This window comes from Sus scrofa, chromosome 7, assembly GCF_000003025.6.
Source record: "Sus scrofa isolate TJ Tabasco breed Duroc chromosome 7, Sscrofa11.1, whole genome shotgun sequence".
NCBI lineage: Eukaryota > Metazoa > Chordata > Mammalia > Artiodactyla > Suidae > Sus > Sus scrofa.
This window is the reverse complement of record NC_010449.5, coordinates 7,604,358-7,626,968: the sequence shown is the minus strand read 5'-3', so window position 1 is coordinate 7,626,968 and position 22,611 is coordinate 7,604,358. Positions and strand designations below refer to the sequence as shown.

Below are 22,611 nucleotides of genomic sequence, written 5' to 3'. Positions count from 1 at the left end.
ACTAATTCTGGAAAACCAGATGAATAACCCAGCATTAAGTAGTACCTTAGAGACGTTTTCTTCAAGATCTGAGGGCTCCAAGGAAGAGAGATTGCTCAGTGGGTGGGGACTTTGAAGTTCTGAGTATTAGAGAGAGTGAATAGTTTTAAAGGAATCAACACACTAAGAAGTAACTGAGACAGTAACATTTAACTATCGATATCAATTAAATGGCAACCTCCCCCACCCCCCAAAAGGGACACGGTTCTCAAAAACACAAAAGAACAGCAAACCCGAAAACCAAAAAATACTTCGTGTATTTCAGGGCATGCATGGGTATTAGGTTTATAGGTCTGTAGATCAAGTGAATAGCCAGTTACCTCCACTAAGTCAGCAGCTTTAATCGTTTCTGATCTGGCCCCAAATACATGGCAAGGATTCTGTCACCTGAGCGTTGTGGTCCTTCTCTTTCCTCCTCTTAGATCCACCCCCTTATTCCTCTTACTCTCAAATGCTGTATTTCCCTCTCATATTTTCCTTTCCCTACTTTTCTACCAGTGGCTTCCAAGCCAAAGGCTGGCAGTCATGTGCTTGATAAATGCCATTATGGGGCTGCCAAGGATCTAAACTATAGAATAATAAAGGTGAACAAAGCAAAATCCCTCCTTTTACAAATTTAAAAGATGTGAATTGTTTTAATAAACTACAGCAGGGGTTGAGAAAAACCTTTTAAGTCAAGGGTTGGCAAACTCTTGCCCCTCAGGCCAAATCCAGGCTGTCACTATGGTTTATAAATAGTTTTATAGAGACACAGCCACGCCCATTGGTTTACACCGTGTCTGTGGCTGATGTGGGGTTGCGAATGCAGAGTTCAATAGTTATAAGAAACTGTAGGGGTCAAAAAGTCCAAAAAAAAAAAATTACTGTCTGTTCCTTTACTGAAAAAGTTTATGCACCCCTGCAAGTGATTATCATTTGAGTGTTCTTGCTATTTTAAAAGAGGAAGAGTACCAGTAAGTCTTATGCACAAACAAGCCGATCTCAAATGTTAAAATCAACGCACAACATCCTTTATCTTTGGCTACTGAGGACCTTACAAGAGGACCAATCAATCATATGTTCACACTTTCCTCAACAGATATTAAAAGAAACATGTTTTGCTCTGTCAAATCACCTTTCCCCAAATATAATTTTTTCTGTGTAAATCAACAGAAAATAGCATACCTGTCTTCTGGGCAGAATCTTCAGGAGTTAAAAAGGCAGAACTATTCTGAAATTTTGTTCCAGAAATTTTTGGAGGTGTGGTACTATTTTGCCTGGAGGTATCTTTCTGTAATGGGGGTAGAATTTTAGCTTAAAATACAGTACTTTTTAAAAAGTGTTAACACCTACAACCACTCAAAAGAAGTTATCAAAACATTCCAAGACATTTCCGATACACTTGTAAAAAATGTAAGTATTGGCTATGCCCCATGTGAAAATAAACAGACCATAAGCTCCCAAGGTTGGAAATACCTTGGGTCATGTATCAATTGCTAACTCTAATTCGAAGATGACTCTAAATCAAAGTCCTCAAAGCGTGGTCCAAACCACAGCCTTAGCAACACCTGAGAACTTGAGGGAAATGCAAATTCTCAAGCCCCACCTACAACATATTCAATGAAAAATTCTGGGAACAGGACCCAGTGATCATCCAGACATCTGATGATCACTAAAGTCTGAGAACCACTGCCCTGGATCAGGAGTCCGCATACTACAGCTCATGGCCTCTTCTTGTAAATCAAGTTTTATTGGAACACAACACACTCATTCGAGTACTGTCCATGGCTGTTTCCATGCTACAATGACAGAGTTGAATAGCTGCCACAGAAACTATCTGCCCCCCAAAACTAAAATATTTACCACCTGGCCCTTTACAGAAAAAGTTTGCCAACCCCCTGTTCTAAATTATTTTCTTAAACTCCAGCACAGAGAAGGGAGTTTTAGATACCAACTCTGTACAAAGTCAGCAGTGCTCTCACTGAAAATCAGCATAGTCTTCTTGTCGACAGTTGCGTCCTTAAGATGGACCCTCAAAGCTTTGGTGTTTCCTTGGGATCTATTTTTTAAAACTGAGATTGCTAAAAACCATTCTTTTGGCTTATTTCTAACCAACTCCCTACTTTAGGATGAACGATGCAACAAATATTTAGGTACCTACTCTGGCTCACACGTTTAAGCTATAAATTACCTGTCATTACAGAACCTTCCAGGCTGCTGGAAGAGGCGGGGGCGGGGGGGCAGAAACAAGCTACGATTAAAGCACTAACCACCTCATATTTCTGTGTAGGCAAGAGGGGGCTGTTGATGCCCTCAGAATCCCAGCAGCTGACGTCAGAAAATTCTTAAACACGGGGCTATACTATACTCTGTAGTGTGTGTATCAAATATATAATTATTATATAGTTACATATTATGTTGTATATTATATACAAAATATATATTTTTTAAAAGACAAAGAACAAAAGCCAAATGCTGAGAGAGGTAATTCAGCTACAAGTGTGATAAATAAAACTTTGAATTGGTCTAGAGGACACCTGTATCCGTGTTCTCAACTACTTGGCTTTAAAACAAGGATAACTGGAGTTCCCACTGTGGCTCAGGAGGTTAAGAACCCAACATGGTGTCTGTGGGCATGTAGGTTTGATCCCTGGCCTCGCTCAGTGGGTTAAGAATCCGGAGTTGCCTCAAGCTATGGCATAGGTCACAGATGTGGCTTGGATCCAGTGTGGCTGTGGGTGTGGTGTAGGCCGGCAGCTGCAGCTCTGATTCGACCCCTAGCCTGGGAATTTCCACCTGCCACAGGTGCGGCCATAAAAAGAAAAAAAATGTTTTAATTAAAATTTAAAAAAGAAAAAGACAAGGATAGCTGAAGGGAATTAAGAAACTTTCGGGGTTTATTCAATCTTTATACAAGCCTGGAGGCACTTTGATCGCTTGCTAAGATTTAGATATTTAAATTATTGAAATCTTTGGGAGTAACATGTCACAAACTGAAAACTAAGGGAAGAATTAAACCAAAAATTTTATTTTAAAATATAAGTTCAAAGGAGCAGACAGGATTTCCCGCTATGGCGCAACAGTATCGGTGCTGTCTTGGGAGCACTGGGACACAGGTTTGACCCCCAGCCCAGCACAGTGGGTTAAGGATCCTGCATTGCCACAGCCTGGCCCAGGAAATCCATATGCCCCAGGGGCAGCCAAAAAAGGAAAAAAACATTAAAAAGCAGACATCTGCAGGAAATCAGAGTAGCCCAGATTCCAAACACTGTTCATAATAAATACCTTTCAACAAATTTGAAACCCATGAGAAAAGATCCTAAATCTTTACCCAAGGTTCACACTAAACGTTAGAAGTCTTGAGGTTTCTATTGAAAGTGATTTACATACTAGTAAACCACTGGTTTGTTGTTCTCATATTCCAAAAAGGAGCTTTTTGGTTGGTTGGTTGTTTTTAAGAAACAAAGGTAGTTTGGAGTTCCCTTCATGGCTCAGTGGTTAAGGATCTCCACTAGAATCCATGAGGACGTGGGTTCGATCCCAGACCTCACTCAGTAGGTTAAGGATTTAGCATTGCTGTGAGCTGTGGTGTAGGTCACAGACACAGCTTGGATCCCATATTGCTGTGGCTGTGGTGTAGGCTGGTAACTGCAGCTCTGATTTGACTCCTAGCCTGGGAACTTCTATATCCTGAGGGTGTGGCCGTAAAAAGCAAAAAAAAAAAAAAAAGAAGAAGAAGAAGAAGAAGAAAAGAAAAGAAACAAAGGTATTTTAACCTTAAACAGATCAATTTATGTTAAGCGTATGCCCTAAGGCCACACACAAGCCCAAATTAATTTTACTTACTTGGTCTTTTTCAAGGTCGCTGCCACTACTGGGAGGGAGAAGTGACACGACTGAAACCGAAGGGAATAAGAGTACAATGGATAGGTTTACTTATGACAAGTACAAAAATACATCCCGGAAGCAATGCCCACTTCCCCCGGCTTGCTGCACTGCCTAGCTCTTAAGACCGCTTTCTAATTCTCCAACTCTATTCCTCCCCACTCAGCATGAAGTCTCTGCTCCAGAGCCTGTCCCCAGTGCTGTTCCTGTCTGTCCAGCACTCATTAGAACGCCCCTCCTTTTCCACACCTCTTCGAATCCTATCCCCTTCCCAAGGATTCTCCGAAGTGCCACCCATCTCTTCCCTGACATTTTTCCTGATGATTCCAGCTTGGGCCAGCTTCCTCTTATCTGAACTCCTGACTCCATTTATCCATAGCTCATGCTTATCAATTATTAGTCAATTCCATATTCTTTCGTACTGCTTCCCGGATGTACATTTTTCCTTTTCCAGTATCACCTGCCCACGTATTTGAACAGCGACTCTGGAAAGAAAACACAAAAGCAGACTTACATCGGACGCTACTTCTTGTTCTTGTCTTTTTTCTGCTAGGATACGACTTCAGGGCTTTCCTTTTTTGGTTACTGGTCCAAGAGAGTTCACTGCTGCTGGTACTCGAGTCTTGATTACTCTCGGAGAAGAGGTGTTTCCTATACTTAAACTAGGACAAACACAGGTGGTACGTGAGAACGATTGAAAGGGCATCAGTGCTATTTATATACAATTAAATACATGACTACAAAGACAAAAAAGAAGCAACCCCTTCTTCGAGGCGACTAGGCTCTCTTACGTAATAAGAGGGCACAGAAGAAGGAGAAGGGAGAAAAGGATGATTTCCTGAATTCTCAACCAAGCTGCTGCTGTAAAAGATGAGAAACCCCTCTCTAATCCAGTGTTTGTAACTGAAGAGAGGGCAGGTACCTGTCCGAAAGCGGATGCACCGGATTAGTGTACCAACACTAACTTCAAAATACTAATCTGAACAACAAAAGAAACTATAAAAATAACTTTGCCAAGACACCCTTGTCTATACCTTAAGAGGAACTAAAATAAAGCCAGAAGGTCTTATCTCTTTAAATCTTAAAGCCTTTTGACATTGAGCCTGGACTCTAAAATGCAGAGATTTAGGGCAAGTTTATTTCTGTTCTGGATTAGTCAACTGGACATTGATGTTTATATATTTCAAACATCTTACTATTTCGGGATTTTTTTTTGGGGGGGGGGCACACCCATGACCTATGGAAGTTCCCAGGTCAGGGATCAAATCCTTTGCCACAGCTGCAGCAATACTGGATCCTTAACCCACGGCACTGGTCTGGGGATCAAACCCATGTCACTGCAGAGACAACACCAGGTACCTAACCTGCTGCACCACAGCAGGGATGCCTGCATCAATTTTTGTAAATGCTGTGACAAATATTTATGCTCAATTTTAATATGGAATTTAACTAAACACTGGGTTGTTTTTGTTTGTTTGTTATCTTTTTAGGGCCGCACCCACAGCATATGGAGGTTCCCAGGCTAGGGGTCAAATCGGAGCTGTAGCTGCCTGCCTACACCAGAGCCACAGCAACACGGGATCCGAGCCGTGTCTACGACCTACACCACAGCTCATGGCAACGTCGGATCCTTAACCCACTGAGCGAGGCCAGGGATCAAACATGCATCCACATGGATGCTAGTCAGATTTGTTTCCACTGAGCCACAACAGGAACTCCAACAAAACACTGTTGACAAGGCTGTTTGAGCCCCGTGTCTTGCACCTCTCCTAGGGGCCCAGTCCTCAAACCACGGTGCCCCTAGAGGGCCTCATCAGTGAGCTCATTCTCATTTCAGGCCAGGGAGGATTCTTATGAAATCTAAACATATTTAGTGGTGACAGTATCTGACAGTCTTGTCAAATGTAAAATGCATCAGCCGAAGGTTATGCCCCGGGCCTAGAAGGGCAACGTTCAAAATCAGCCCCAAGGCCTACATGAGAAGCAGTGTCACCCTTGTTTTAAAGGTTACAGGTCAACGTAACCTTTAAGGTGGGTGAATGGTCAACTATTTTTCAGGCAAGTTCATTTTTGAAGACCTAATTACTCCTGCTTTAAAATGTTTACCAGCCCAAACTTCTGGAGAGAAGGCCATTTTTAAAAGTAATTTTGTAAACCAGGCCTATTTGCATCTTACAAGGAAAAAAAAAAAAAAAAAAAAAAAAAAAGGTTGAGGAACCCATCACATTTGCCCCAGGGCTCCTCAGCCCAGCATCCTACAAAGAGCAAGTTTCACCTCCTCTAATGTGCCCAGTGGAACAACCACACAGCAAGGCTTTCCCAGCCTCTTTGGATCAATACAAAGAGGTGTTGAAACTTATTTACAAAAACAAAAGTATCCAGAGCAGTAGTTCTTAAATTTGGCTGCATATTCCAATTGCCAGGAGGGGCCTTTTAAACAAAAAACCAGTACGGGAGTTCCCATTGTGGTGCAGCAGAAACAAATCTGAGTAGGAACCATGAGGTGCAGGTTTGATCCCTGGCCTCACTCAGTGGCTAAAGGATCCGGCGTTGCCCTGAGCTGTGGTTGGAGACGCAGCTCAGATTCTGCTTTGCTGTGGCTGTGGTGTAGGCCAGGGGCTATCGCTCCAATTCGACCCCTAGCTTGGGAACCTCCATATGCCATGGGTGCGGCCCTAAAAAGCAAAAAGCAGAAAAAAACCCCAAAAACAAACAAACAATGCCTGGACATCCCTCTGCATTGGTTAAGTCTCTTTGTCTGAGGAAGAGGTTCAGGCTTCAAGACCTTCGGCTCCCTGTGATTCTAACTGGAGGACTAGGCAGCTAAGAGGGAGAACCACTGCTGAAAGAAAGCAGGAGGTGCCTTGTTTGTTTGAAGCTGTGACTTCAGTTTTAGGGAAGAAAACGAACTGTCACGTACTGTTCACATAGAGGTTCTTTCAAATGCACCGACTATAGACTTAGAGCACCACACTTCCCAAAGCAAGAACAAGGGAGAGGTGGAAACTGAGCAACACAAGAATGAAACCATGACGCTGACTCGGAGCAAAGCATGATGCATGAACACTTCGGATTCTATTCAGGAGAAATCTCAGCTGCTGTTCCGTCTTGTAACACTTCTACTTCACGATTTTTTTCATTTTCTTTCTTTTAAATTATAGTTGATTTACAATGTTGTGCTAATTCCTGTTGTGCAGCCCAAGTGACTTCATTGTACACATCTCTATATTCTTCTTTAAAAATATCTTTCCACTATGGTTTATTCCAGGACACTGGATATAGTCCCCTGTGCTATATCCACTCATCTTTTTTCACAAAAGCCAGAACAGACTTTAGGCTCAGAGCCTAATACGAGGAAAAGTACAATTTGATATAACTCTGTTCTTTTCTGTTGTGTTCATCTGGGGCTTACCAACTATTTCTGTTACACTAATGCCGATTTTTCCATTTGAAAGTGGACTACACCCTTTTAAAACACGCTTAAGATAAATTTAACTGAGAAACATAAAAGAGCAGAGCGATGACAAAGTTTGAAGATGAGACGCAAATAACTAAAGTGCGGCCCCCAAACAATAAAGGTGATTATTCCATTACCGACATCCTTGTTTCTCGCTTTCTGTCACCCTCAAGAGCAGACTCGTCCCTAAAACAAAATAGATTGAGTTAATGGAACTGTTCCACCAACACCTTCTCCTTTGACCAACCGCATAGCACTTTTTTTTTTTTCCCTTCCCGTGCCCTCTGATTGGGAGACCAGCTGGTGGGAAGTAGCCCGTTTGGCACCAAACTTCTTGCCTGCATTTCCAGAGACCCTCGGCCAGACAGCAATGGGCTATTTAAAACAAACCTTGGCTGAGCCATTCTCTGTTAGGTATGCAAAGAAGAGGAAGGCAGGGAGAGATCAGCAAGAAAGTGATGAGCTGTGCTTCCTGCCGGGCTCTGCCTGAGCATCACCTCCGTGCTCAAATGAGGTCCTGCCGTACAGCACAGGAACTATATCCAATCACTTGTGACACAACATGATGGAAGATAATACAAGGAAAAGAGTGTGTGTGTGTGAGACTGAGTCATCTTGCTGTACAGCAGAAATTGACACAACACTGTAAATCAACTGTAATTTATTATTTTGCTTTTTCGGGCCACAGCCACGACACATGGAAATTCACAGGCTAGGGGTCACATCAGAGCTACAGCTGGCAGCCAATACCACAGCCACAGGAATGCCGGATTCTTAACCCACTGAGCAGGGCCAGGGATCAAAACCCACATGTTCATGGATACTAGTTGGGTTCCTTACCACGGAGCCACCGCAGGAACTCCTAAAAGAATTTTCTAAAATAAAACCGAAGAAAGCTTTTCCTGATGATGAGTGACGCTGAGCATCTTCTCATATCTCATGGGCCATGTGTATACCTTCTTTGGAGAAGCGTCTCTTCAAATCCCTTCCCCATCTTCTAAATCAGGTCATCTTTTTGCTATTGAGTTGTTCCTTGGATATTTTGGATTTTAACCTCCGACTATGTTTATGGTTTACTGTTATCAAAAAAACCAAAAGATAAGTCTATCTGCTCACCTAGAGAAAGAAGCTCCATTTTTGTATATTAAGCTCATATCCTTTACTTTTGTTAAACTGGGAATTGTTTAATGGGGACAGGGTTTCAGAGGAAGGTGGATGGCGGTGAGAATGGACTTAATGCCACGGAACAGCACACTTAAAACTGGTTAAGGGCGGGAGTTTCGGTCGTGGCTCAGTGGTTAATGAACCCGACTAGGATCCATGAGGATCACGGAGGCACAGAGAGTGGCAGCTGGTTGCTGGAAGAGCACAGCCTGGCAGGAGGGCTCAGGGCAGCCCGAGCTCTACACGCTCCCAGACCTACCACAACGCCCTGCCTGCTCCCACTGCCTCTGGGATGCATGTGAGGGGAAGAGCTGAAATCGGAAGGTAGCTGGATTTTGCTCCAAGGGTCTTCAAGGCAAGAATGAGACTCCGAATGCCTGAACAAGAAAGTGGGGTGGGGCAGACGCATAGGGAGAGGACAGGAAAGATTTCTCTTCTAGTTGAAAGACAGTCATGAAAAATGAACAGTTCACTACAAAGATGGCATAAAAACACTACTTTTTATCTCCTGGATCATGCTTGGTAGAAATGTACATTCTGTTCCTGGCTTAGAATGCTCATCTTTTTCTTTTTTTCTTGTTTAAGGCTGCACCTGCAGCATATGGAAGTTCCCAGGCTAGGGGTTGAATCAGAGCCTTAACCCACTGAGTGAGGCCAGGGACGGAACCCAAATCCTCATAGAGACAATATTGGGTCCTTAATCCATTGAGCCATATGGAAACTCCAAACTCTCACCACTTAAGGTCAAGAAAGAACAGATTTCACAGCGTGAAAGAGTGCTTTAAACCAGCATCTGAAAAGGATAAATAGAGCTGTTCAGATATAAATTGTAAACCCCGAAAGCCCCCAAACAATCGACGCTGACACAGAAAAACAACAGAAAAAATTATCTAGTAATTCGAAGAGTGCTAGGGAGGTGGAGCCACAATAACATACGTAGATTAAAGAAGTAAATAAAGGAAATTGTAACAAATGGAGGAAAATGTCGTCCCCTAGGACCCTTTGGGGATCATGTGGTTCTTCTGGGAGAGGAATGAAGAGACAGCCCACGTCGGTACTGGATCTGCTCATTCATTCATTTGTCCATCCATCAGTGAAGGCATGGTACTGAACCTAACAGAGCAAAAACCAAAACAGACACGATGTGGCCTGACCGAAGACACGAAACCACATTTTTTGGTATCATATCACAAAACGGGCCAACTATGAAAGTAATGAGTGTGCAACTTTCTCTAAACGTTGCTAACGTTTAGCACTTTTACCTGACCTGTTGGGAATCTGCCTTGACGACGACATTTCTCAGGAGCCAGGAGGGCCACGGACCCTTTAGGGTCCTTTAGATTTCGACCTGACCGATGAAGGGAAGTCGAAAGGGTGGGAATTTTAAGAGATTATCTTATCACTGAGGTGGGTTTTTTGGTAACTGGCAAAGAAAAGGGTTTGGGCAGAACATGAATAGAAGCAGTAGTATTGCTACTGACAGTAGCAATAGTAATAGGAGCTAACATTTACTGAGTACTCCTATGCACCAGGCAGAGTTCCCCGTACATGTCATAATTCTTTCAGTCATCGCACCCCAAGAGCCATATCATTAACACTATTTTATTTATTTATTTATTTATTTTATTTTTGCTTTTTAGGGCCATACCCGGGGCATATGGAAGTTCCCAGGCTAGAGGTTGAATTGGAGCTATAGCCTCTGGCCTACACCACAGCCATAGCAATGCTGGATCTTAACCACGTCTGTGACCTACACCACAGCTCATGGCAACACCGGATCCTTAACCCACTGAGCGGGGCTAGGGATTGAACCCGCAACCTCAAGGTTCCTAGTCAGGTTCATTGACCGCTGAGCCACGATGGGAACTCCTATTTTATTTATTATTATTACTATTATTTTTGTCTTTTTAGGGCCGCACCAGCGGCATATGGAGGTTCCCAGGCCAGGGGTCGAATTGGAGCTGTAGCCGCCAGCCTACGCTGCAGCCACAGCAACGCCAGATGTGAGCTGTGTCTGCAACCTACACCACAGCTCACGGCAACACTGATCCTTAATCCACTGAGGGCAGCCAGGGATCGAACCTGCGTCCTCATGGATACTAATCAGATTGGTTTCCACTGAGCCACGACAGGAACTCCTCTTATCACTATGTTTTAGATGAGGTTATTTGAGCAAGGAGAGGAAAAGTTAACTTGCCTGAGATTACTCACCCACCTGGGAGTGACTGAGCTGGAATTTGAACCCAGCCAGCTTGCCTCCCGAGCCCATGCTCTTACCCAGTTTTTTTTTAATTGAAGTATATTTTATTTATAATGTTGTGTTAGTTTCAGGTGTACAGTAGGTGATTCAGTTATACATACACATATATACATACCTATGTGTATATATACACATACATATATTCTTTTTCAAATTCTTTTTCCTTATAGGTTATTACAAAATAGCATAGCTTCCTATGCTCTACAGTGGTCTTTGTTGGTTATTTTTGTTAGTTATCTATTTTATATATAGTAGGATGTATAAGTTAATTCCAAATTCTTAATTTCTCTCTCCCCACCTACACTGTCTTTATTTACTGCTCTATCAAATATAACCTACCATTCATTGAACATTTATCAGAAGCCAGGCACTGTATGAAGCATTACATAAGCATGTGTTAATCTTCCCACTTTACAGATGAGAAAATTGAACTCACAAGTATTAATGTGTCCAACTTCCTAAGTAGAAAAGCCAAATCCAGTTCCATAACATAATCTTTACCACGGTATAGCCTCTACCCAAATACTAAAATATAGGAAGTCAGTTTTCAAAAAGAGAGGAGAAAATAGAGTAAAAAGAAAGATGACCCACTAGGGATGGGGAGTGCTAGAAATTCTGTATTATTCTGAAGAAAAACAAAGAAGGGGGCATCTAGAGAGACAGGCAGAGGAGAGTCAAGTGATAAACCAAACAGTTAGGTCTTTGATCTCATCTCAAACTTATCATATCGTGGGGGGAAAAAACTCTAAAATGCCAGCTGATCATATATTCAAATAAGAGCCTGAGCGATAGCTAATAATATGTGAAATGGCACAATCAGAAATTTAAAAGGCAGGGTGAGGAGTTCCCATCGTGGCGCAGTGGTTAACGAATCCGACTAGGAACCATGAGGTCGCGGGTTCCATCCCTGCCCTCGCTCAGTGGGTTAACGACCCGGCATTGCCGGGAGCTGTGGTGTAGGTTGCAGACGCAGCTCAGATCCCGTGTTGCTGTGACTCTGGCATAGGCTGGGGCTGCAGCTCCGATTCGACCCCTAGCCTGGGAACCTCTATATGCCACAGGTGGGGCTCAAGAAAAAGCAAAAAGACAAAAAAAAAAGATGATGCCTAAATTATCTAGATACCATGTCACTTGAGTTTCTATGTTTAACCCAGGTCTTTCCCCTGGCTAAGCCAAGCTCCCAACCATGGCTAATGTCTAACCTAGCACCGATATTCAGTACTTACAAATCTTCTTGAAATCTCAATTACCCAGTTGACAGCCTTAGGTGTTTTGAATCTTCCTCTCCTCCCTCACTCTATAATGTCCCTTCAATCTGCCAGCAATTCCATCCTTCCTCCAGAAGCTCCCTGGCATGGAGTTATCCTGGATAGCTTGTACACTCATTAATCAGACTTCCTGCCTTTTATTCTGTCTCTGACTCCTCCAATTTACTGCCTACATTAGGGATTTTAAACTAGAGTTTTCCCAACTATACATCATCACCTATTAGTAAGCGAAACAGAGTGAGTACCTTCTAACGGGAGAGGAGGTCTTATATTAGAATTTAAGTTCCTGTACATAGTAAAACAGATATTGTGCAAAATATTTGCTTCAAATACATACGTAATGTGTTTGCATATGCGTACTGAGTCACAATTTAAATCAATTTCTGACTGTGAGTCTCCTTCAAACAATTTGAAGAGCACTAGTTCTCACCGATGAGAAAGCTTCATAAATTGCAATTAAAGGCTACTTTGGTCCCACTTAACAAGGTTTAAAAGCCAGTATCTCAAAAGGAACAAACTTAAAACAACTAAGCCATATCCCAGAAAAAAGTTAAAAAATATTTAATTGAATACAAAAATATTTAATACCAAAGGTAAAAACCCACAAACTCTAGAAAATTACCAGGCATGTCAAGAAGCATACAACGCATAAAGAGGAGCAAAAAAATTGAAACCAACTTGATACCACAGAAAGGGATAGTAAAACAGTTATTATAACATGCGTATCATTGGAGATCATAAAGAAGAGGAAGAAAGGAATTAAGACTAAATTTTCTAAAGAAATAATGGCTGAAATATGCTGCATTTCATAAAATCTAAAAACCTACATATCCAAGAAGCTCACCAACCCCTAAGCACAAGAAGCATGAAAAAACTACACCAAGGCACATCACGATCAAATTACTTAAAGGTAACTGTAAAGGAAAAAAAATCTGAAAAAACACTCCAAGGGGGGGAAGGGTGCATTGTATATAAAAGAACAAAGATAATTATAAGTCGGTTGTCGTTCTTAACAGCAATCAAGTGAGTAAATAATGGCCTAACATCTTTACTGTGCTACAAGAAAACAATCTGTTAGCCTGGAACTCTACACCCGGTGCAAATATTTTTCAAAAGTCAAGTTAAAAGAGATTCCATCAGACATACAGAAATTAACAGAATTAATTACCAGCAGACCTACAAAAGAAGAAATACTGAAGTCCTTCAAGCAAAGGAACATGAGGCCGGATGGACACTTCCATCTGCACAAAGGAGTGAAGAGCAGTGGGAAGGATACAGGCTCCATAAGATACAAAGTCATGTACAAGTGTCTTGAAATGATCATCCATTACTCAAACCTAAGCTAATAACAGGAGGGGTTTATAACACACGTACAAGTAAACTGCAGGACAAAGAGTAGCACAAATACCAGGAGGAGAAAATGAAAGTACAGGGTGTGGCAAGGATGCCTGTGTGAAGTGACGGAATGAGTTAAAAATGTATGTGTAATCGATAGAGTAAGAGCTAAAAAAGGCAAACCAACCAACCTGAAAAACTACACCTGACAAAATGACCAAGGAGATAAAATGGAACAATTTAAAAACCACTCCATTTATCCAAAATAAGTCAGAAAAAGGAAAAATGGAGCAAAAGCCAGACAAGACAAATAGGAAATAAACAGCAAGATAATAGCTATAAATGCAACCATATCAATTATGATAAAAATATGGTTTAAATATCCCAATTAAAGGGGCAGAAATTGTCATATTGAGTTAGAAAAGCAAACAACGATATGCCGCATATAATAAGCCCACCTGAAATATATAGACTGGAAAAAATATACCATGCTTACACAAATAAAAAGAAAGCTGGAGTAGCTATGTTAATATTATACCAAATAGGTTTTAGAACAAAGAATATTGCCAGAGGTACAAAAGAAAAAGTAAATTTCCTAAAGATAAAGGGTCAATCCATAAAGAAAACACAACCATCTAAAATGATTGTATGCCCAATGATGATTTCAAATACATTTAGCAATAACAAGAGATGAGAAATAAATTCATAAAAATTATAATCAGATATTGTTTATCCCTCTCTTAATAACTGATAGAACAACAACAACCAAAAAAACTGGCAGAACAAGTAGATGACGTTATTAGGGAGGATATAAAGGACTTGACATTACCAACCACCCTGACATAAGACACACTGATTTGACACTCCACCCATACAAGGGCACATGGCACACTGACCAAGATAGGCATATTCAGGGCCGTAACACATTTTATCTTATTTTATTTTTTTGCTTTTTAGGGCATGTGTGGCATCTGGAAGTTCCCAGGCTAGGGGTTGAATCAGAGCTCCAGCTGCCAACCTACGCCACAGCCATGGCAACGTGGGATCCGAGCTGCATCTGCAACCGATACCACAGCTCCCGGCAACGCCAGATTCTTAACCCACTGAATGAGGCCAAGGATCGAACCCAAGTCCTCATAGATACTAGTTAGATTCGTTTCCACTGCGCCACAACACAAACTCCCCATAACATATTTTAGATAAATATGAATTCAAATCATGTCAAGTAGGTTTTCTAACCGCAACAGAATTTAATAGCAATCAATTTAAAAACATCTCTGGAAAATCCCCAAATATTTAGTAATTAAATAGCATACTTCTAAGTAACTCATGGGTCGAGAAGAAATCAAAATTAAAATGCATTTTGAAATGAAGAAAAATGATAGCCCACCAAAATGTGGGGGATACAACTAAAGCAATGCCTAATGGCAATCCAGGACTGAACTCGTATTAGAGAAGAAAAGGACTGCCAATCAATGACTTCAGCTTCCACCTTAAGCAACTAGAAAACCAGAAGGGGAAATGAAACCCAAGCGAGCAGAGAAAAACAAATAAAGCTCAAAGCAGAAATCAAAGCAGAAAACAGAAAACTAAAAGAAAAAAAAATTAATGAAACAAAATGCTGTTTCCTATAGCCAGACTGTTCAGGAAAAGACAAGACACAAATTACTAATACTGGGAATGACAGTGGGAAATCACTGAAGAATGTCTTAGGATACAGACGGAACGCTTATTAACAAAGTTTAGCAAATGGAATCCACAATAGATAAGAAGGATAATACATCACAACCAAGTAGAGTTTTATCCCGGGGATGCAAAGTTGGTTTAATATTCCAAAATCCATCCTTATAATTCAACACATTAACTGAAAAATTAAAAATCATAGCATGATCTCAACAGATGCAGAATGAGCCTGGCAAAAATGCAACATCCGTTTCTGGTAAAAACTCTCGGAAAACGAGGAATTGAAGGAAATTCTTTTAACCTGATTAAGGTCACCTAGGTAAAACTAACAGCTAATAATATATTTAGTGCTGAAAGACTGAATGTTTTCCCCCAAAGATCAAGGAAAAGGCAAAGATATCTGCTCTCCCCATTTCTATTAAACACTGTACCTAAAGTTTTAGCTGGACCAATAAGCAAGAAAAAGAAATGAAGGTGACCCTTATCTGAAAGAAAGAAGTAAACTGTCCTTATTGATAGGTGAAATAATTTTCAACATGGCAAATCCCATAGAATCTACCCCCCACAAATAAGTCAGTTTAACAAAGTTGCAAGAATATATGAATAATATACAGAAATAATAAACCACATTTCTATAGAATAAACCCATAGACATTTAATGATTTATGATAGTGAAGGATGTGAAGTACTTAAGGATAAATTTAGCAAAATACATATAAAATTTACGTATTAAAAACCACAAAATATTCCTGAGAGGAATTAAAGAAGCCATACATTAATGAACAGACATAGCATGTTCATGAGACAAACAAAACTGTATGATGTCAATTGTTCCCAAACTGTTGTGTAAACTCAATACAATCCTGGTCAAAATCTCAGCAGACCTTTTTGTAAAGTGATTCTAAAATGTATATGAAATGTGAAGGACCTAATACAGTCAAAACAGCTTTTGTAAACAACAACAACAAAGTTGGAAGACTAACAGCACCTCATTTCAAAATGAGAGAAGGTAGTTCATACAGTAAAGCTACAGTAATTCAGATCGTCTATAAAGGCAAAGAGAACAATGGAACGGAATAGGGTGCAGAAAGAGAGCCATACACATAAAGTTAATTGATTTTCAACCAAAGTTTCCAAGGAAATTCAATGGAGGGAGAATAACAATTTCAATAAATGGTCTCAAACAATTGGACAGCTCAGAGAGAAAGCAAAGAAAGAAGGGAGGGAAAAAAGAAAGAGAACTTTAATTCATACCTCACATAATACCCCCCAAATTAAAAGAAAATGGCCCATAAGCTGACATAAGTTCTAAAAGTATAACTGTGTTTCTAGAACAAAACACAAGAAAAATACTATTGATCATGAGTTTGCCTAAGACTTCCCAAGTAAGTCACACACACACACAAAAAAAGCATAATGTACAAAAGATAAATAAATCAATGCATTGAACATTTAGACTTTAGAATCGTTTGGTAAAAAATAGTTATAAAAATTAAAAAGCCACCGACAGGAAACTATATGCAAAACATTTATCTGATAAAGGAATTGTATGTGGACTACATAAAGGACGCCTATAACTCCATCATGAGAAAGCAAAATGACCCATTTTCTTTTTAATAGGGAAAGTATTTGAAGACACTTGACCCAAGATGATATATAGATGGAAAACAAACACATGAAAGGATGCTGAACACCCTTCGCCATCAGGGAGTTGAAAATTAAAAATAATGGAATACAACTACACTGCTACTGGAATGGCTAAGGTGCAAGACCCGAGTATTGATGAGAAGGTCTAGCAACTAACTAGAGCCCCCAAACTAGAACTGGTGGGAATGCGAAAGGCTGCAACAACTTTGGAAACTATTTTGGCTTTTTTTAAGTTAAACATACATCATGATCCAGCCACCCCCTTCCTATGTATTTACCCAAGAGATGAAATTTTATTTATTTATTTTTTTTTGGCCATGCCCACAGCACGCAGAAGTTCCCGAGCCAGGGATCAAATCCATACCACGGCAGTGATAACACCAGGTCCTTCACTGCTAGGCCACCAGGAAACTCTTGTATTTACCCAAGAGAAAAGAAAACATCTTCATGCAGGAATTTATACAGACATCTGAAGGGTTTTATTCGTAACAACAAAAAACTGGAAATTCAAATGCCCAATCAACGGGAGAATGGATACACAGGTCGTGGTAGAACAGATGCACTATTTTCCCCATCACTCAATAAAATCGTCGATAGAATATTGGTGAATCCCAAATCACACCGAATGATGGAAGCTAGGGGAGAAAAGAATGCCTACTGTTTGATTCCATTTAAATAAGATTTTTTAAACTACAAACTCATCTATAGTGACCGGAAGATGAGTGATGGCCAGAGGTGGGGGCAGGAATGGAGACGGACAGGAAGGAGGGAGTTCAAAGATGCAGGAGGAAAGCTTTGGAGACGATGGATATGGTTCTTATCTTGACTGTGGTGATGGTTCCTGGGTGTAGACACATGTCAAAACTCAAGATGTACTGTAAATAGGTACACTTTTTTATTTCAATTATATCTCAATAAAGCTATTTAAAAAAAACACACACATGTGACCCATTCTTCAGAGACTTACCTGGAAAGAGAGCGAATAAATTGATGCCAAGTATGCATGTTTTCTGCCTAGGGGTATTCAGTATTCTGCTGCAGAAAACTGCAACACCAAAGATAACATTGGGGTATGAAGGTAGAAACCCACAGTCAAGAGAACATTTTAGCCTGGCTCATATCATTCTATGAAAAACATCACAGAGCACTCTCTCCCTGTATGGGGCAGGACCAGAGGCAGGAAAGGAGAAAACCCAGACAAATGGTAATTAACTCGTCACATTAACAGCCATCTACGTGGTTTATTAGTTTTTGAACATCACTTACCGAGATGGGTCATTTAGTGCAGGAACCTGAATTTTGGCTGAGGGTTCTTGTAAATCTAAAGAGTACTCAAGTTCTGAAGTAACTTCCAAGCATGCAAATCAAAAACAAAAATGGGTGAGCATCTCAAGGAGACATTTAAATATACCGCTCAGGTCTTGTGTGACAGAGAAAAAAAATCTGACCTTTTTGTGAGTCATCCAGTCTCGACTCTTCAAGTGAGCCATCAGCTGTATTTGTCTGCTGCAGGGAAAGAAAAAAAAAAAAAAATATATATATATATATAATATGTTTGATTATGGCTTTTTTGAAATTTTTTTGGTCCTATTTTATCCCTCTGAAGAAAAGCATTTGAATACTAAGATAGCAGGCACTTTGTCCATTTGATTTGGCTCCAGGTGACTGCTGGCTGTTCCAGAAAAAATAACCACCCTCAGGAAAAGATCTGCCCAGATTAAAAGACAATAAGAAATAAACTGTTGCCTGCCATATCAGTCAACAAAGAATGTCACAATTGCAGGGAGTTCCCGTTTGTGGCTCAGGGGTAATGAACCCAACCAGGATCCATGAGGATGCAGGTTCAATCCCTGGCCCCACTCAGTGGGTTAAGGATCCGACATTGCCCTGAGCTGTTGTGTAGGTTGCAGATGCAGCTGGAATCCCACGTTGCTATAGTTGTGGGGGAGGCTGGCAGCTAAGGCTCCGATTCAACCCCTACCCTGGGAACTTCCATGTGCTGCAGGTGCAGCCCTAAAAAAAATTTTTTTTTAATTGCAGCCACTTCTGAGGGTGAGCTGATGAGCCCCGAAGGAACTCAGGAAGGAAACAAAGACTCCCTGCCATCTAGCAGCCATCAGACTGCCGCCAGTCTTGAAGGTAAGCTGAGGAGACTCAGGACAAGAGAGCACAGCATACTGGCCCCGGAGAGTTGAGATCCATCTCAAAGGAATGAGCTCAGTGAGCCCAGACCTTGCATCTTCTCATACATGGAAAAGTGCTAGGAGTTCCCATTGTGGCTCAGCGGGTTAAGAATGAGGATGTGGGTTTGATCCCTGGCCTCGCTCAGTGGGTTAAGGATCCAGTGATGCCATGAGCTGTGGTGGAAGTCACAGAAGGCTAGGATCTGGCCTGGTTGTGGCTGTGGTGTAGGCCAGCAGCTGTAGCTCCGTTTCAACCCCTAGCCTGGGAACTTTCATATGTTGCAGGTGTGGCCCTAAAATAAAAAAAAATTTAAAAATTTAAAAAATAAAAAATTTTTAAAAAGTGCTAAATTCCTTAACTTGAGATATCTAGTTTTCAGTTATTAACGGTAATCTTGTGTTCCTTCTATCTACCCTTTATTGCAAAACTCCTCTATTTCCTAGCTCCCCCCTCGCCTCCTCAGAGCAGTTTCCTCAGAGTTACTCGAGATGCTGCCTTCTGGGCCAAAGACCTCAGTTTTGTCCACTGAGTTAAACACAACTCTCAACTTTGAGATTGTGCCAATTTTTTTAGTCAACAACCGTCAGAGCATCTCAAAGCTACTCAGGGAAATGTCAAAGGGAGACTCACAAAATATCTTCAACAGCATCCTTTTTGGTGGCAGGTGTACAGGTTCCCAAAAGACAATTTATCTGGGAGAATAACCTCCAGTGTGTTTGTTTTAAAAAATCATGACACGATCATCACACTTCTGTATCATGTAATCAAACATAAGAAAATAGACAGAACACCAACATATGCCGAGCGGCGTGTTAGGGGCCTTACGACTATTATGTCTTTAATCCTAAGAGGGCCATCCTGTAAACCAGTTATTTACCATTGTTTTACAGATGAGAAGCCTCAGGCTTAGTGATGCGCTGTAATTTTCCCAGGTTCCCACAGTTAGTTTGTAATAAACCAGGTCTGATTTCAAACATGAGGCTGCTTTTCCCAAGCTCAGTCTCCAGACCCCAAGGCCAAGCCACCAGCCAAGCCCCATCATCCATGGAAGAACCACAGAGAGCAAAAGGAGAGAGAAAATAAACATGACAGGCAAAAGGAATTGAAGGAAAAAGACAGGCAAAAAAAAGAGGGATGGTTGGCTTGAAAAAAATGGCCAACAAGCCGAGAGAGTCAGCTCCCACCTGCCAGCATCCTGGTGGATACAGTTCAGAATCTCGTCCCCAGATCCCCATACTCACAGCAGGATCAGACTGGTTATTTAAAGGGACAGTGGCTAAGCCATGGTCATCTTCAGGACTGGATAACTCTGCCAGCTCAGTGGATTCCTTTGCTTGGTCTAAACATATTAAGAAAAGGGCAGTAAAAAGTGATCGCAATAACTGTATCCAAGGAGGCCTACACCCTTTAGCTGGTCTTCATGGGATTCATACTGCTGGTCCATCACCATCTTTTGGTAAGAGCTGGCAATTAGGGTCTGTCTCAAACCTCATGCCAAAGACCTATAAGGACCTTGGAAAACAGCCTTTGGGCCCAACTCATGAGAGATGTACAACGTTGTGGGCAGAGCGGCGCCCCCATCATGTCCCTCCTGTCACCCCATCATTATTTCCTCCTTTGCCATTTCCAGCTGACCCCAAGAGCGACTATATCAAGTGGAGAAAATTCAAGGTTTAACCAACCAACTTCTCTTTCTCCAAAGGTATAATACATTTAATTACTCTTCTACAACCAGAGGTGTTCAGTCACCTCTTTCAAGTAATACTTTATCTTTGCTTCCGTAGGGAATCCTTGTAGTATTATTTCCCAATATACCTGTCTCTCTTTCATGGCTGCTAGGAATCTCAGTCCCTTCTTCTTCAAACTCAAAGAGGTCTGAGAAGGTTTTTGTCTGGTCAAGCATTACCTAAAATGCAGACCAAAAGCCGCATGATTTTCAAACACCATAATTCTTTAAAAAATTGGACATTTACAGACCTCAAAGAGGGAAACAGGCAGCAATACAGTAATAGCAAGGGATTCATCAATGTAACCACACTTGCATCAATGGACACATCATTCAGATGGAAAAATCAATAAGGAAACATCAGCCTTAAATCACACGTTAGAGCAGATGGACTTGACACATACAGAACATTCCACCCAAAAGCAACAGAATACACATTCTTCTCAAGCACATATGGAATATATTCCAGAATAGATCATATATTAGGCCACAGTCTTAATAAAGTTCAGAAGCCTAAAGGCATATCAAGCATTTTTACCGACCCCAATGGTATGAAACTCGAAATTAGTTATAAGAAGAAAATTGGAAAATTCACAAACGTGTCAAGATTAAATAACACGCTTCTGAAAAACAAACAGGCCAATGGAAGACATCAAAAAAGAAATTTAAAAATGCCTTTTGGCAAATGAAAATGGAAATACAACGTACCAAAACTTACAAGATGCAGCAAAAGCAGTTCTAAGAGAGGTGTTCATAGCAATAAACGCCTACATTAAAAAAGAAAAAAAAAGAGTTTCCTTCACGGCTCAGAGGTTAACAAACCTGACTGGGATCCATGAGGTTGCCGTTTGATACTCGGCCTCGCTCAGTGAATTAAGGATCCAGGATTGCCATGGTGTAGGTTAAGACGTGGCTCGGAATCCACATTGCTGTGGCTGTGGTGGAGGCCGGCAGCTGTAGCTCCAATTCGACCCCTAACCTGGGAACCTCCATATGCTGCGGGTGTGGCCATTAAAAAAAAAAAAATCTCAAACGACATAACTGGAGTTCCCATTGTGGCTCAGCAGTTAATGAACGGGACTAGCATCCTTGAGGACACAAGTTCAATCCCTGCCCTTGCTCACTGGGTTAAGGAGCCGGCATTGCTGTGAGCTGTGCTGTAGGTCACAGATGTGGCTCAGATCCAGAGTTGCTGTGGCCCTGGCATAGGCCGGTGGCTACAGCTCTGATTGGACCCCTAGACTGGGAACCTCCATATGCTGCAGGTGCAGCCCTAAAAAAAACAAAAACAAAAACAAAAAAAAACCCAAACAAAACAAAACAAAAAAACTCAAATAAACAGCAACACTTTACACCTCAAGGAACTAAAAAGAAAACTAAATGAACTCAAAGTTAGTAGAAGGAAGAAAGTAACAAAAAACAGAATGGAAATACATGAAATAGAGGCTTAAAAAAACAATAGAAAAGACCAGTGAAATTAAGGGCTGGCTCTTTGAAAAGATAAACAAAATATTTACATCTATTATTCAGCCATAGAAAAATAAGCAAATCCTGCCATTTGGAACCACATGGATGAAACCTGAAGGCACTAAAAAAGTGAAATAAGTCAAAGAAAGACAAATACTCTCTGATCCCACTTATAGGTGGAATCTTAAAAACAACAACAAAACAAGTTCATAGATACATAGAGTAGACCGGTGGTTCCAGAGGAGGGGGGCGAGGGGAGGTAAAATGAGCAAAGAGAGTCGAAAGGTACAAACTTTCTGTTAAAAAGTGAATTTGTCATGCGGTGTGATGTACACATGGCAACTATATTTAATATCACCGTAGTGCATATTCGAAAGTTGCTAAGAGAGTCAATTAAAAGGTCTCACACACACATACACACGTCGAGCAATGGTGATGGCTGTTATCTAGAGTCTCATTGTGGTGATTATTTCACAATATATACAAATACCAAATCATTAGGATAGACACCTGAAAC

General features: G+C 41.0%; 1 protein-coding gene across 7 annotated transcripts in view; it reads right to left on the bottom strand.

Annotated features, from left to right (window-relative positions):
* The window catches only part of SYCP2L (synaptonemal complex protein 2 like), a 73,722-nt gene that overhangs the window by 20,906 nt on the left and 30,205 nt on the right, over positions 1–22,611 (bottom strand). For 6 of the 7 annotated variants that reach the window (XR_002346297.1, XR_002346296.1, XM_021100178.1 and 3 more), the window contains exons 16-24: positions 20,717–20,807; positions 20,143–20,240; positions 18,166–18,223; positions 17,984–18,065; positions 7,498–7,546; positions 4,418–4,565; positions 3,865–3,914; positions 1,204–1,309; positions 46–119 (exon numbers count right to left, since the gene is read on the bottom strand). Coding sequence is in view for 5 of the 7 variants with exons in the window: in XM_021100178.1 (XP_020955837.1) it covers positions 46–119; positions 1,204–1,309; positions 3,865–3,914; positions 4,418–4,565; positions 7,498–7,546; positions 17,984–18,065; positions 18,166–18,223; positions 20,143–20,240; positions 20,717–20,807 (756 nt within the window). In the remaining 2 variants the exon portion in view is untranslated. The remainder of the gene's footprint in view (positions 1–45; positions 120–1,203; positions 1,310–3,864; positions 3,915–4,417; positions 4,566–7,497; positions 7,547–17,983; positions 18,066–18,165; positions 18,224–20,142; positions 20,241–20,716; positions 20,808–22,611) is intronic. The other variant, XM_021100176.1, reaches the window with a different exon arrangement.